General features: G+C 49.3%; 1 protein-coding gene across 2 annotated transcripts in view; it reads right to left on the reverse strand.

Moving 5' to 3' along the window:
* Positions 1-1,314: 1,314 nt before the first annotated feature.
* Positions 1,315-12,152, reverse strand: part of UBQLN4 (ubiquilin 4) — a 19,282-nt gene continuing 8,444 nt past the window's right edge. For both annotated transcript variants that reach the window (XM_011992733.1, XM_011992732.1), the window contains exons 6-11: positions 9,966-10,191; positions 8,439-8,578; positions 7,824-7,907; positions 7,543-7,658; positions 7,155-7,341; positions 1,315-3,136 (exon numbers count right to left, since the gene is read on the reverse strand). In XM_011992733.1, the coding sequence (XP_011848123.1) occupies positions 2,984-3,136; positions 7,155-7,341; positions 7,543-7,658; positions 7,824-7,907; positions 8,439-8,578; positions 9,966-10,191 (906 nt within the window). In that variant the 3' untranslated portion in view covers positions 1,315-2,983. The remainder of the gene's footprint in view (positions 3,137-7,154; positions 7,342-7,542; positions 7,659-7,823; positions 7,908-8,438; positions 8,579-9,965; positions 10,192-12,152) is intronic.

Consider the following 12,152-nt stretch of genomic DNA (forward strand, 5'->3'; position numbering starts at 1 on the left):
ACTGCAAGAGTTTTTGTTTTACTTTTTTTTTTTTTTCTGAGACGGAGTCTTGCTTTGTCGCCTCTAGGCTGGAGTGCGTGGCACAATCTCAGCTCACTGCAATCTCTGTCTCCCTGGTACCAGGGATTCTCCTGCCTCAGCCTCCCAAGTAGCTGAGATTACAGGCGCCTGCCACTGTGCTTGGCTACTTTTTGTATTTTTAGTAGAGACAGGGTTTCACCATCTTGTCCAGGCTGGTCTCGAACTCCTGACCTTGTGATCTACCCGCCTCGGCCTCCCAAAGTGCTGGGATTACAGGCGTGAGCCACCATGCCTGGCCTTGTTTCACTTTTTAACCTACGGTAAGGGGAGGGCAATCTTGCCAAAAGATCAGAGGATGGAGGCAATAATCTTACAATTCATAGTTTCCTCTACCACACCTGACCCTAAGGGGAAGTGGGAGAAGAGATCTCAGATACCCAATGGTCTAAGGATGGGGAATGGAAGAATGCAATCCTCCCCATTCCCAAGTCATATATTATTAATACCTCCATCATCAGTTATCCCTTAACCTTCTCTCTCTCTCTCTCTCTATATATATATATATTTTTTTTTTTCTTTTGATACAGGGTCTCACTTTGTCACCAAGGTTGGAGTGCAGCGGCGCAATCACAGCTCACTGCAGCCTTGACTTCTTGGGCTCAAGTGATTCTCCTGCCTCGGCCTCCCACATAGCTGGGACTACAGGCCCACACCACCATGCCTGGCTAATTTTTAAATTTTGTAGAGACAAGGTCTCCCTAGGTTGCCCAGGCTGGTCTCAAACTCCTGGGCTCAAGTGATCCTCCTGCCTTGGCCTCCCAAAGTGCTGGGATTACAGGCGTGAGCCACCGCACCCAGTCAACTTTTTTTTTTTTTTTTTCTTTTGATACAGGGTCTCACTTTGTCACCAAGGTTGGAGTGCAGCGGCGCAATCACAGCTCACTGCAGCCTTGACTTCTTGGGCTCAAGTGATTCTCCTGCCTCGGCCTCCCACATAACTGGGACTACAGGCCCACACCACCATGCCTGGCTAATTTTTAAATTTTGTAGAGACAAGGTCTCCCTAGGTTGCCAGGCTAAAACCTTTAATATTTGTTTTTTTGAGACGGAGTTTCGCTCTTGTTGCCCAGGCTGTAGTGCAATGGCGTGATCTTGGCCACTTTTAATACTTCTTAACATCTGTAGTAACTGAACCAAACCTCAAATTCCTCTAGATCACAATTCTTGCCCTGGAAAACCAAGAATTTGTCGTCAGTCAGTTTCTTCTTCCTCAAAAAACAAATGCAAACACACTCTCACAACAAAGACCACGCCATTTATTTACAAAGGCCAGTGTGGGAGCTGGGGGAGGTAGGGAGGGAAAGCCACACAGACATCTTCTCTGGACTGCTTGGGACCTTTCCCACTTGGAGCAAACTCTGTTCCTCTTGCCATCATATTCTCAGCCATGGGGTCGGTCCTCCAAGCAGCTGGGCCAAGTAGCAGAGGGAAGAGGTGATATGAGCCTCCTCTGTGCTCTGACAGAGCAATGTCCAATTCCAGATCAAAGGCATCATTGCCACCCTCTCCTCTCCTTCCTCAAAGAAAACTTTCTGGCCTGGAGGAAAATAGTTAAGAACTGAAAGGCCAGGGGCTCTGGAGGAAAGAAAACCCTCTACTATTCCCATAAGGCAGTGAGGGGTGATAAGGGTGCTAGTCACAGCTCTGACAGCTTCCAAAAGGATACCCACATTACCTCTGGGTTACTCAGCATCCAGAGCCCCAAGGGACCTAGGTCTCCTGTATTCCTGCAATGGACTGACCCTTTTACCCACTTGTCTCTGGTAGTGGGAAAGCACTCTGAACCAGAAACCAACAAAGAATCCACTTCCCACACAACTTAAAAGTGTAAGGACATATGCGGATACACACGCACCCCCGTACTACTCACACAGACCCCAACTCCCTTCATGTCTTTGGAGGGGGGTTCAAATTACTGGTGCCTGGGGACACAAGCAAGTCCTGGGTCCATGGAAATGTGTGTGTGTACATATAAGCACGTGTGTTTGAGGACATAAAGCCAATATGACCCCTCGTGGGGCATGGCGCTTAGCTTCATTGAGCTCCTTTCTTCAGTTCAAATTCCATTAGCATCTCTAAGTCTCTTCTGCCAGCTTGGGCCTGGATTCTTCTGCCTAAAAGAGCTATGAGTGCTTCTGCTCCCCAATTCCAACTTCCAAGCCTTTTACTCAGGCTGTCTCCCCTATTCCCTTCCTCCGAATAATCTCATTCCCTCCTCTTTCACACCAGTTTCCACTGGGCTGGTCCAGGGTTTGTTAATTCCTGTCCAGAGGGCTGTCTCATCTCCCTCTTCAGACAGACAGAACAAGCATCTTCCTCCTTACCCTGGAAGTCCCAACAGTGCCCACGAAAAAGTGCTGAATGAAGTGACCAGAATAGGGGCCAAGGAGGAAAATTACCACGTGTTTCACCTGCTCCTCCTTTAGAGCAAGAAATTCTAGCATTGGTTGGGCTAGGGGTGGGGAGTAGGGAGAAAAAGAAGGAAGAGAGTTACCAAAAGTAAACATAAGACAAAACCCTAGTGGTATAGATGGAAGACTATGTTCCAGTAAACCAGACAGCTGGTTCCTCCTTCGACTCTGCACAGCCACTGAAAGTTTAAAGATTGCAAAAGGTGGTGTGGGGCAAGGAGGTAGAGTCAATCAATGAAACTGTGAAAACTATTTAAGTAGCACTGCTCAAGGAGACCAGGAGAGAAGATTCTGTTAGAGATGTAGCAGTAAAACCATAATTCTCAGACAGAGCTAAGGGGTTGGAGCCCATGCCTCTAAAGTCACCCTGCTGTTTGGAGAGGATGAGGGAGAAGACGGAAGGGATGACAAGCTGCAGAGGGTAAGGGCTGACAGAAGAACCAAACGCTGACATCGAGGGAGGGGAGAGGCAGGAGGCATGGGCTGAGGGATTAGGAGAGCTGGGAGCCCAGTAGTCTCTCGATAGCTGCGTTGATGTCCCCTCCTGTGGCAATCAGGGCCTGCAGGTTGGCCTCACGATTGATGAAGCCCATGGAGTTGAGCTGCTCCAGCTGCTGCTGAAATCTCACTTCTGGAGTCTGCACCTGGAGGAAATAGGCCTTGTGAAGTGGGCACAGGACGAATCTTGGGGGCCCTATTTGAATTAAGGGTTTCTAAGACCAGTAGGTCTTCTCTAGTATCCTGAGTCAATCAGGAGGGCAGGGAAGATGAGCTGCAAATGGGGGCCCAGGAGCCTAGGTCCTAAGTCCTAAATAACTGTGTAATGGCTGGGTGCAGTGGCTCACGCCTGTAATCCCAGCACTTTGGGAGGCTGAGGCGGGCGGATCACGAGGTCAGGAAATCGAGACCATCCTGGCTAACACGGTGAAACCCCATCTCTACTAAAAATACAAAAAATTCACCGGGCGTGGTTGTGGGCGCCTATAGTCCCAGCTACTCAGGAGGCCGAGGCAGGAGAATGGCATGAACCCGGGAGGCAGAGCTTGCAGTGAGGTGAGATAGCGCCACTGCACTCCAGCCTGGGCAACAAAGCAAGACTAAGTCTCAAAAATAAAATAAAATAAAATAAAATAAAATAAAATAAGATAAGATAAAATAAAATAAAATAACTGTATAATAATATGGCAGGCGGATATCTTTTTTTTAGATTTTCAAGTTAACTGATAGGCCTAGATCAGTGTATATTCCTCATTACCTTCTGTAAACACTGGAGATGTTAACAGGCACTCCAAAAGCCAAATACTCTGTGGTCAAATAAGATGCATACTAAGCATGACCTCCAAGTCCCCTCCTAATAGTCATCACACATACAGCCATATGAAAGGCTAAGAAGGGTCCCAGTTAAGAAGCTATTTAATTTTGTTTCACTGATCAAGAGTTATCTATAAAGGAGAAGTATTTCCTTTTTTTATGAGACAGGGTCTTGCACCCAGGCTGGAAAATCGTGGCAGAATCATAGCTCACTGCAGCCTCTATCTGCTGGGCTCAAGTGATCCTCCTATCTGAGCCTCCTGAGTAGTTGGGGCTACAGGTGTGTACCACCATGCCCAGCTAATTAAAAAAAATTTTTTTTGGCTGGGCACAGTGGCTTATGCCTATAATCCCAGCACTTTGGGAGGCCAAGACTGGCAGTTTGCCTGAGGTCAGGAGTTCAAGACCAGCCTGGCCAACATGGTAAAACCTCATGTCTACCAAAAACACAAAAAATTACCCAGGTGTGGTGGTGCATGCCTGTAGTCCCAGCTACTTGAGAGGCTGAGGTAGAAGAATTGCTTGAACCCGGGAGGCAGAGGTTGCAGTGAGCTGAAATTGCACCATTGCACTCCAGCCTGGACGATAGAGTACGTCTTAAAAAAAAAAAAAAAAAAAGTGCGTGTGCGTGGTGCCTCATGCCTGTAATCACAGCACTTTGGGAGGCTCAGGCAGGTGGATCACCTGAAGTCAGGAGTTCGAGACCAGACTGGCCAACATGGCAATACCCTGAGACTAAATATACAAAAATTAGTTGGGTGTGGTGACAGGAGCCTACAGTCCCAGCTACTCAAGAGGCTGAGGCAGGAGAATCACTTGAACCCGGGAGGCGGAGGTTCACTCCAGCATGGGGGACAGAGTGAGACTCCATCTCAAAAAAATAAAAATAAAATAAAAAATAAAGAAAAAAATTTTTTTAGTAGAGAAAGGGTCTTGCTATGTTGCCCAGGCTGGTCTCAAGTGATCCTCCTGCCTTGGCCTCTCTAAATGCTAGGATCACAGGCATGAGCCACTGCACTAGGTCTTTTTTTTGTTTGTTTTTTTTTGACACGGAGTCTTGCTCTGTCGCCCAGGCTGGAGTGCAGTGGCATGATCTGCCTCCCGGGTTGAAGCGATTCTCCTGCCTCAGCCTCCCGAATAGCTGGGATTACAGGCACATGCCACCAAGCCCGGCTAATTTTTGTATTTTTAGTAGAGACGGGGTTTCATCATGTTGGCCAGGTGGGTTTTGAACTCCTGACCTCAAGTGATCCACCCGCCTTGGCCTCCCAAAGTGTTGGGATTACAGGCGTCAGCCACCATGCCCAGCCTGCACTAGGCTTTTTTTAAAAAGAAAAAAAATTTTACAGACTCGGTCTCCCTGCATTGCCCAGGCTGATCTCGAACTCCTGGCCTCAAGCAGTCCTCCTGCCTCGGCCTCCCAAAGCATTGGGATTACAGGCATGAGTCACACTCCTGGCCTGGCTTTTTTTTTTTTTTTTTGAGATGGAGTTTCGCTCTTGTTGCCCAGGCTGGTGCAATGGCACGATCTCGGCTCACTGCAACCTCTGCCTCCCAGGTTCAAGTGATTCTCCTGCCTCAACCTCTTGAGTAGCTGGGATGATATGCATGCACCAAGACACCCAGCTAATTTTGTATTTTTAGTAGAGATGGGGTTTCTCCATATTGGTCAGGCTGGTCTCGAACTTCTGACCTCAGGTGATCTGCCTGCCTTGGCCTCCCAAATTGCTGGGATTACAGAAGTGAGCCACTGCCTGGCTAGCCTGGCTTTTCATTCTTGTCGTTCGTCTAAATATCTCCTGTAAATGTCTGCTCAAGGGGTGTCTGGGAAGCACAAGCCTTGATTATGAACAAAAGACTCCTATAGCTAGAAAGAGTTCAGCAAGCACTGTCCACCTGGTGTTGAAAGGAACAATGTTTGATCCAGAGAAAGACAGGACTTACCTGGGGTCACAGAGCAAGTCAGTCACTAAGGCCCCCTGACTTGCAGTATAAAAACCCTTTCTGGCCAGGTGCAGTTGCTCACTCCTATAATCCCAGCACTTTGGGAGCCCGAGGCAGGCAGATCACCTAAGGTCAGGAGTTCAAGACCAGCCTGGACAACATGGTGAAACCCCATCTCTACTAACAATACAAAAAATTAGCCGGGTGTGGTAGCGCATGCCTGTAATGCTAGGAGAATCACTTGAAGCCGGGAGGCAGAGGTTTCACCACTGCACTGCAGCCTGGGCAACAAGAGCAAAACTCCACCTCAAAAAAAAGAAAGCCCTTTCCAGTGCTCCTTGTTGCTTCTCATCACAGTCCACAGAATCTTCTTTTGTTTTTGAGATGGACTCTCGCTCTGTTGCCCAGGCTGGAGTGCAGTGGTGCGATCTTGGCTCACTGCAAGCTCCGCCTCCTGGGTTCACACCATTCTCCTGCCTCAGCCCCCTGAGTAGCTGGGACTACACATGCCTACCACCACATCTGGCTAATTTTTTTTTTTTTTAATTTTTCAGTGGAGATGGGGTTTCACCACATTAGCCAGAATGGTCTCGATCTCCTGACCTCATGATCTGCCTGCCTCAGCCTCCCAAAGTGCTGGGATTACAAGCGTGAGCCACTGCGCCCGGCCAGTCCACAGAATTTAACTTGGGTTGCACCTGGACTGGATACCACCTAGTCTAGCTCTCTCATGCCTTGCACAAAGCTGTATAAACATACATTTTGGTGGAATGGCTTTTCCAGATGAGTCACAGAGGTCAGAGAAAGGTTAAGAGGCTCACTCAAGGTAGGTCATCCCTGCCCCTCCTGCCAGCCCCTGGCCTTGACTTTCCCAGGGCTTTGGTTACCTCACCTCGCAGAATCCCCCTTCCCAGAGTCTCGGAGATGGGGGCTGCTTTAATTATCAAAAGTATCCTTTGATATAAGCAGAAATGGTATAGTGCAAATTCTGGAGGTGGAATGCCCGGGTTTGAGTCTTGGCTTCATTATCTACTAGCTATGTAAGTGAGTAAACCACTTAACCTTTCTGGACCTTAGTTTTCCCCATCTTTAACACAGAAATAATAATAATATCTTTCTCATGAAGCTGTTGTGAGGAATGCGGTAAATGAGTCGTAAATGAGCTCTGAAATCTAAAGCATTTAGAACGGTACGTAGTGCACGGTAAGTACCATTACTCTTCTCATCTCTATTTCACATCTGCACAAACTGAACTCAGGGAGGATCAGTAACCTGCCCAAGGCTAGTAAGTGGCAGAACACGACCTGACTCCCAAGCTTGCCCTACTGCCTCCATTCTATTGCTTCCCTTGAAACCTCCCAGGATCAAAGTGGTGCTCCCAGCACCTGCCCCCACTGCCTCATGTACCTGTGAGTTTCCACTTCCAGCCAAAAGCTGGATCATCTGCTGCATGAGCTGCTGCTGGGCACTGGAAGCCCCTGTTGGAGAAGATGTGGCTGGCGTGGCTGGCGAGGAAGTGGGGGCCTCGGGCGTAGACCCAGCATTGCTGCCGGCTGAGGGTGCTGGGGTCCGGGACATCCCAAAGGAGCCAAGGCTGTAGGCAAGAGAGACCAAGAGGTAGGAGATGGCATCCAAGAAAGTGATGAGAATGTTAAGATCCAGAAGGAAAAGCAGTTGGAAGAAACAGGAAAACAGACCCTCAGAGACAAAAAGGATGCTGAGAGAGTGGCAGAGAGAAGAGTTGAAGGGGAGAAGTTGCCAGAACCTTGCTGCCCTCCTACCACCCTACCCTCACCTGGGTACCAGCCCAGGGGCCTCGGTCTGCAAGGTCTGTAGTCCCTGCTGGATCTGCAGCAATGCCTGCATGGCTCGGGGATTGGTAAGGATGGAGAGTGACTCTGGGTTCTGCATCTGGTGGGAAATAAGCAGAGAAAGGCATCAAGAGGTGGCAGGAAATAGGAGACAACCTCAACTAGGAGTCCAGAGTCAAGCTCTGCCCCAACTTCATTTCCACCCATTGGGCTTCAGGGACTACCCCTTGCCCTCAACCTCCACCCATCTAGGCTCCTCACTCACCTGCTGCAGGAAGACTGGGAGCTGCAGGCGGAGCTGCTCCTGCAGTTGGGGGTTCCCCGCGAAGAGCGGCACATTCACCATCATCTGCCAGGGTGAAGGTAGCAGGGGGAAACCTGGGCCTTTTCACCCTAAGAATTTCCCCACAGTCTCAGGCTCCCTCGGCACCCCCTACCACTGCAGGAAATCTGGCCAGCTTCTCCAGGGATTTCAAAGAATCCTGAAGGCCTAAGTGGGACAGTGAGAGGAAATGGAACTATGCCCTGGGCAATGAAGAGTAGGAGTCAGGCTGCTCAGCCCTGGGTCTGATGATGATGACAGCTAACATTTCCAGGTACACAGAGCTTACTCTGTTACACGCCGTGTTCTAAGCACTTAACGTGTATTAACTCATTTAATCCTCACAACTATAGGAGGTAGGAACTATTCTTATTATCATCTTACAGATGAAGAAACTGGGAGGCTAAATAACTTGCTTAGCTCACATAGCTGGGAAGTAGCAGAGCTTGGGATGCAAACCCAGGCAGTCCGGCTCCACAGTGTTTTGACCACAAGAAACTGCCCCCAGCCAAGAGAAACTCTCTCCCCAACAACACTCTCCTCATGCTAGTTTGATACCTGAGCAGCAAAGTCGGGGTTCTGGGCAAGCGTCTGCATCATGCTGCGCATGTAGGGTGCTGAGATCACATTCTGCATCAGCTGGGGGTTCTCAGAGATCTGCTGGAGGAGGGCTTGCATTTCTGGGCTATTGAACATCCCTAGGACAAGGGGGAAAAAAAGAAAACAGGAGAGGAAGGGTCCAGATGGAAACCAAAGGCCTCACTTCAATCTACCTTACTTCAGACACCGAATGACTACAAAACTCAGAAAAGCAATGGTCCAGTGGGCACCCTAGGATTGGGGCATGAGTCCAAGTTTCTACCAAGTCCAAGGTCATCTTGCCCTGCTTTGGCCTGGCCCCTTTTCCATTTACTTGATAAGGGCAAGCCAGCTAGGAACTGGGTCTGATTTATGCCCCTCTGGACTGTTCCTGCCATAAGCTCAAATTATGTCCGATTTGGAAAGAAATGATTAAATATCATCTAGATCAAACTTGTCTTAGCAGCAGAGACCCTTTCCTCACACCAAATCTCACTCAGAAACCAAGTTTGTTAATAGTCTGGCTGGAGCTGGGGCAGGAGGGCTGCAGCCTCTCCCATTGGGTCCTTCCTTATCCTGGAGATGAAGACCCTTCCAGGATGCAGGAGCACAATTTTAGAATCATGGATGAAGGTCAGGTGCGGTGGCTCACGCCTGTAATCCCAGCACTTTGGGAGGCCGAGGCGGGCTGGTCACAAGGTCAGGAGACTGAGACCATCCTGGCTAACATGGTGAAACCCTGTCTCTACTAAAAATACAAAAAATTAGCCGGGCGTAGTGGCACATGCCTGTAGTCCCCAGCTGCTTGGGAGGGTGAGGCAGGAGCAACACTTGAACCTGGGAGGCAGAGCTTGCAGTGAGCTGAGAAAGCACCATTGCATTCCAGCCTGGGTGACAGAGCGAGACTCCGTCTCAAAAAAAAATAGTAATAATAATAATAAAATAAAGGATCAAGTTCCAGTCCTTGTTTTACAAATAAGGAAACTAAAACACACAGAGGGAAGGAACTTTCCCAATCAAGATATCCCCCAGAGTGCAGAGAAATTAGGTCATCTGCTGAAGACATCCCCCAGGCCATGTGTACAGTCATAGTCCAGATAAACGGAGCATCCTCTAGGGTTGTGCAGTGCATAACCTGTTCTTCTGTACATGGCAAGCCCTGCACATCCCTTTCCCTCAGCCTCACATCTGCCTCTCCTCTGCAGCCCCCTCTCCCCACAGCAGTCTGACCCTTATACACTGGATAATACCAGAGGTGCTCATGGAGCTTAGAAAGTGGGGCCTGGTTTACTCATGAGCCATTACTTAGGTCACTCCCAGGGATATCAGGACATGGCCAGAACCAGCCCTCACCCGGCCACTGTCCCAGACGGCAGAGCCCCCTCTGTGGCCTTGATAGTCTCACCTCTGTCTTCAAAATCCTGGAGCAGTATGAAACCCATTCAGTCCTGGGGCAGAGGGGCTGCCCTGGTGACCCCACTAAGCTCCTTCCATCCTAGGACATACCTGACCCCAGGCTAGCCGCATTGATCCCAAAGGGGTTCGAGACTGTCGGGTGCACCTGGCTGGTCCCCGATCCTCCGGTGCCCTCCCCACCGGACCCGGGGGCCTGGGAGGTGGGGGGCGAGGGGCTCCAGGGGTTAGGGAGGGGCTCTCGATTCTCAGTCCGCAGAGGCTGGGAGGATGAGCTGTCGGAGTTCCCGGCCAGGGAAGAGAAGGGATTGTTGCCAAACTGGGAGGAGGGAAAGGTTTTGGGTTAAGGACTGAAACAAATCAGGGACAAGGGCTAGGCCCATTCTCTCCTCTTACTTAATAGCCTCCCCTTCCCCAGAAAAGGGAGAGAGATCCAAGACCTTGGAATTCCTCAGTTCAGTTCTTTGCCCCACAATGGATAGCCCCTTCCTTGCTCCACAGGGTGGGAGCTAGCTGATGCTAGTGACTGCATAACTGAACTTCTCAGATAATTGAAAATTTCCCATTCCCCATTGTGGCTTTCAATATTTGGTCTCTAAACATCTCCTATGTAACCCACTGCACTTTACACATACTTTTCCCATTATGTAGCCAAATATTTGTGTTCCTGTACCTCAAGGGGCAGAGACAATGTCAGATTTGCTTGTGCACCCCCAGCCCCGACACAAGTAGGTGCTCAATAAGTAACTACTGGCTTAATGGGAGTGGGCTGTCAAATCTGGCTCTCTACTTGAACCCCGACCTTCCCTTTCCCCAGCCTCCTTGGACTAATCCTAACTCCCCAGAACCTTTCCCTCACTCCCCAGGTCCCCTACCTGGCATTCTCTGTCCACCCAGGCACACCACAGTGGTGGCCCCTAGCGGAACACACATCCGGCAAGATACGTCCTCTCTAGATTTTCCCCTCCTGCTCCAAAACCTACCTCTACACACTGGCTGCTTCAGCCGAACAAGCCTCAGTTTACTTCTGATCCACCTCACCCTACCAGGTTCCTCACTGTGCTCCCCAGGATATCTCAGGTCCATACCCCATGGGAAGGTATGCTGCCTAAAGGCAACACTGGAACCGCCTCCCCTCCAGCACCTAGCACAGAGCTCTGACTGAGGGAGTCCCAGACTCAGTTTTCCCTAGTCAGCCTTTCTTATGGTCTAAATGCTCAGTAGCTCCCTCTCCTGAGTTCCCAGGTGGTCCTACCTCAGCTCCTCTCCACCACAGGGTTTCATATTGAGCTGCTTTTCCTGTTTATTCAAAGTGGGTCATGGGGACTGGGGCTGACCAAGGATTCTCCTACTCTTGAGCTGCTTCCCTCACCTCACCGGATGCCTGTTCAGATAACAGAGCTCACAGGCCAGGGTTCATACACCATGGTTTCAGCCTCTGTCCCTGTTTCAGATTTCCTGTTCTCATACTTGCCTAGCACCTCACCCCACCCCACCTTGTTCTGGGCTCTGCTTTATTCTTCCTGGTACACTCTAAGGATGAAATCTCTTTTCCTGAACTACCCACAGTGGTAACAACCGTCATTTATTGAGCACCTACTATGTGCCTGACACATTTATTCTAATGCCTATAAAACTCCTCTAAAACAACGGTTCTCAAAGTGTGGTCCTGGGACCCCTGCAAGCGTTAAAACTGTTTTCATAATTCTAAGACATGAATTTGCCTTTTTCACTCTTATTCTCTCATGAGGATACAGTGGAGTTTTCCAAAGTCTACAAGACATGTGACATTGCAAACTGAATGCAGATCTGAGAACCAGCTGTCTTGTAGTAAGCCAGATATCAAAGAGAACTGTAAAAATGTAAAACAAGGCCACACTTTCCTCTAAAGTTTTGTTTTGGAAAATAAAGTTATTTTTCAAAATAATGGTATTTATGTTAACTTGTAATAAATTTTTTTTTTTTTCTGGAGACTGAGTCTTGCTCTGTTGCCCAGGATGGAGTGCAATGGCACAATCTCGGCTCACTGCAACCTCTGCCTCCAGGGTTCAAGCGATTCTCCTGCCTCAGCCTCCTGAGAAGCTGGGACAACGGGCACCCACCACCACGCCTGGCTAAGTTTTGTATTTTTAGTAGAGATGGGGTTTTGCCATGTTGGCCAGCCTGGTCTCAAACTTTTGACCTCAGGTGATGCACCTGCCTCAGCCTCCCAAAATGCTGGGATTACAGGCATGAGCCACTGTGCCCCACCAACTTGTAATAAATTGTCATTTTTAAATG

The sequence above is a fragment of the Mandrillus leucophaeus genome, unplaced genomic scaffold (genome assembly GCF_000951045.1).
Source record: "Mandrillus leucophaeus isolate KB7577 unplaced genomic scaffold, Mleu.le_1.0 Scaffold418, whole genome shotgun sequence".
Taxonomy (NCBI): domain Eukaryota; kingdom Metazoa; phylum Chordata; class Mammalia; order Primates; family Cercopithecidae; genus Mandrillus; species Mandrillus leucophaeus.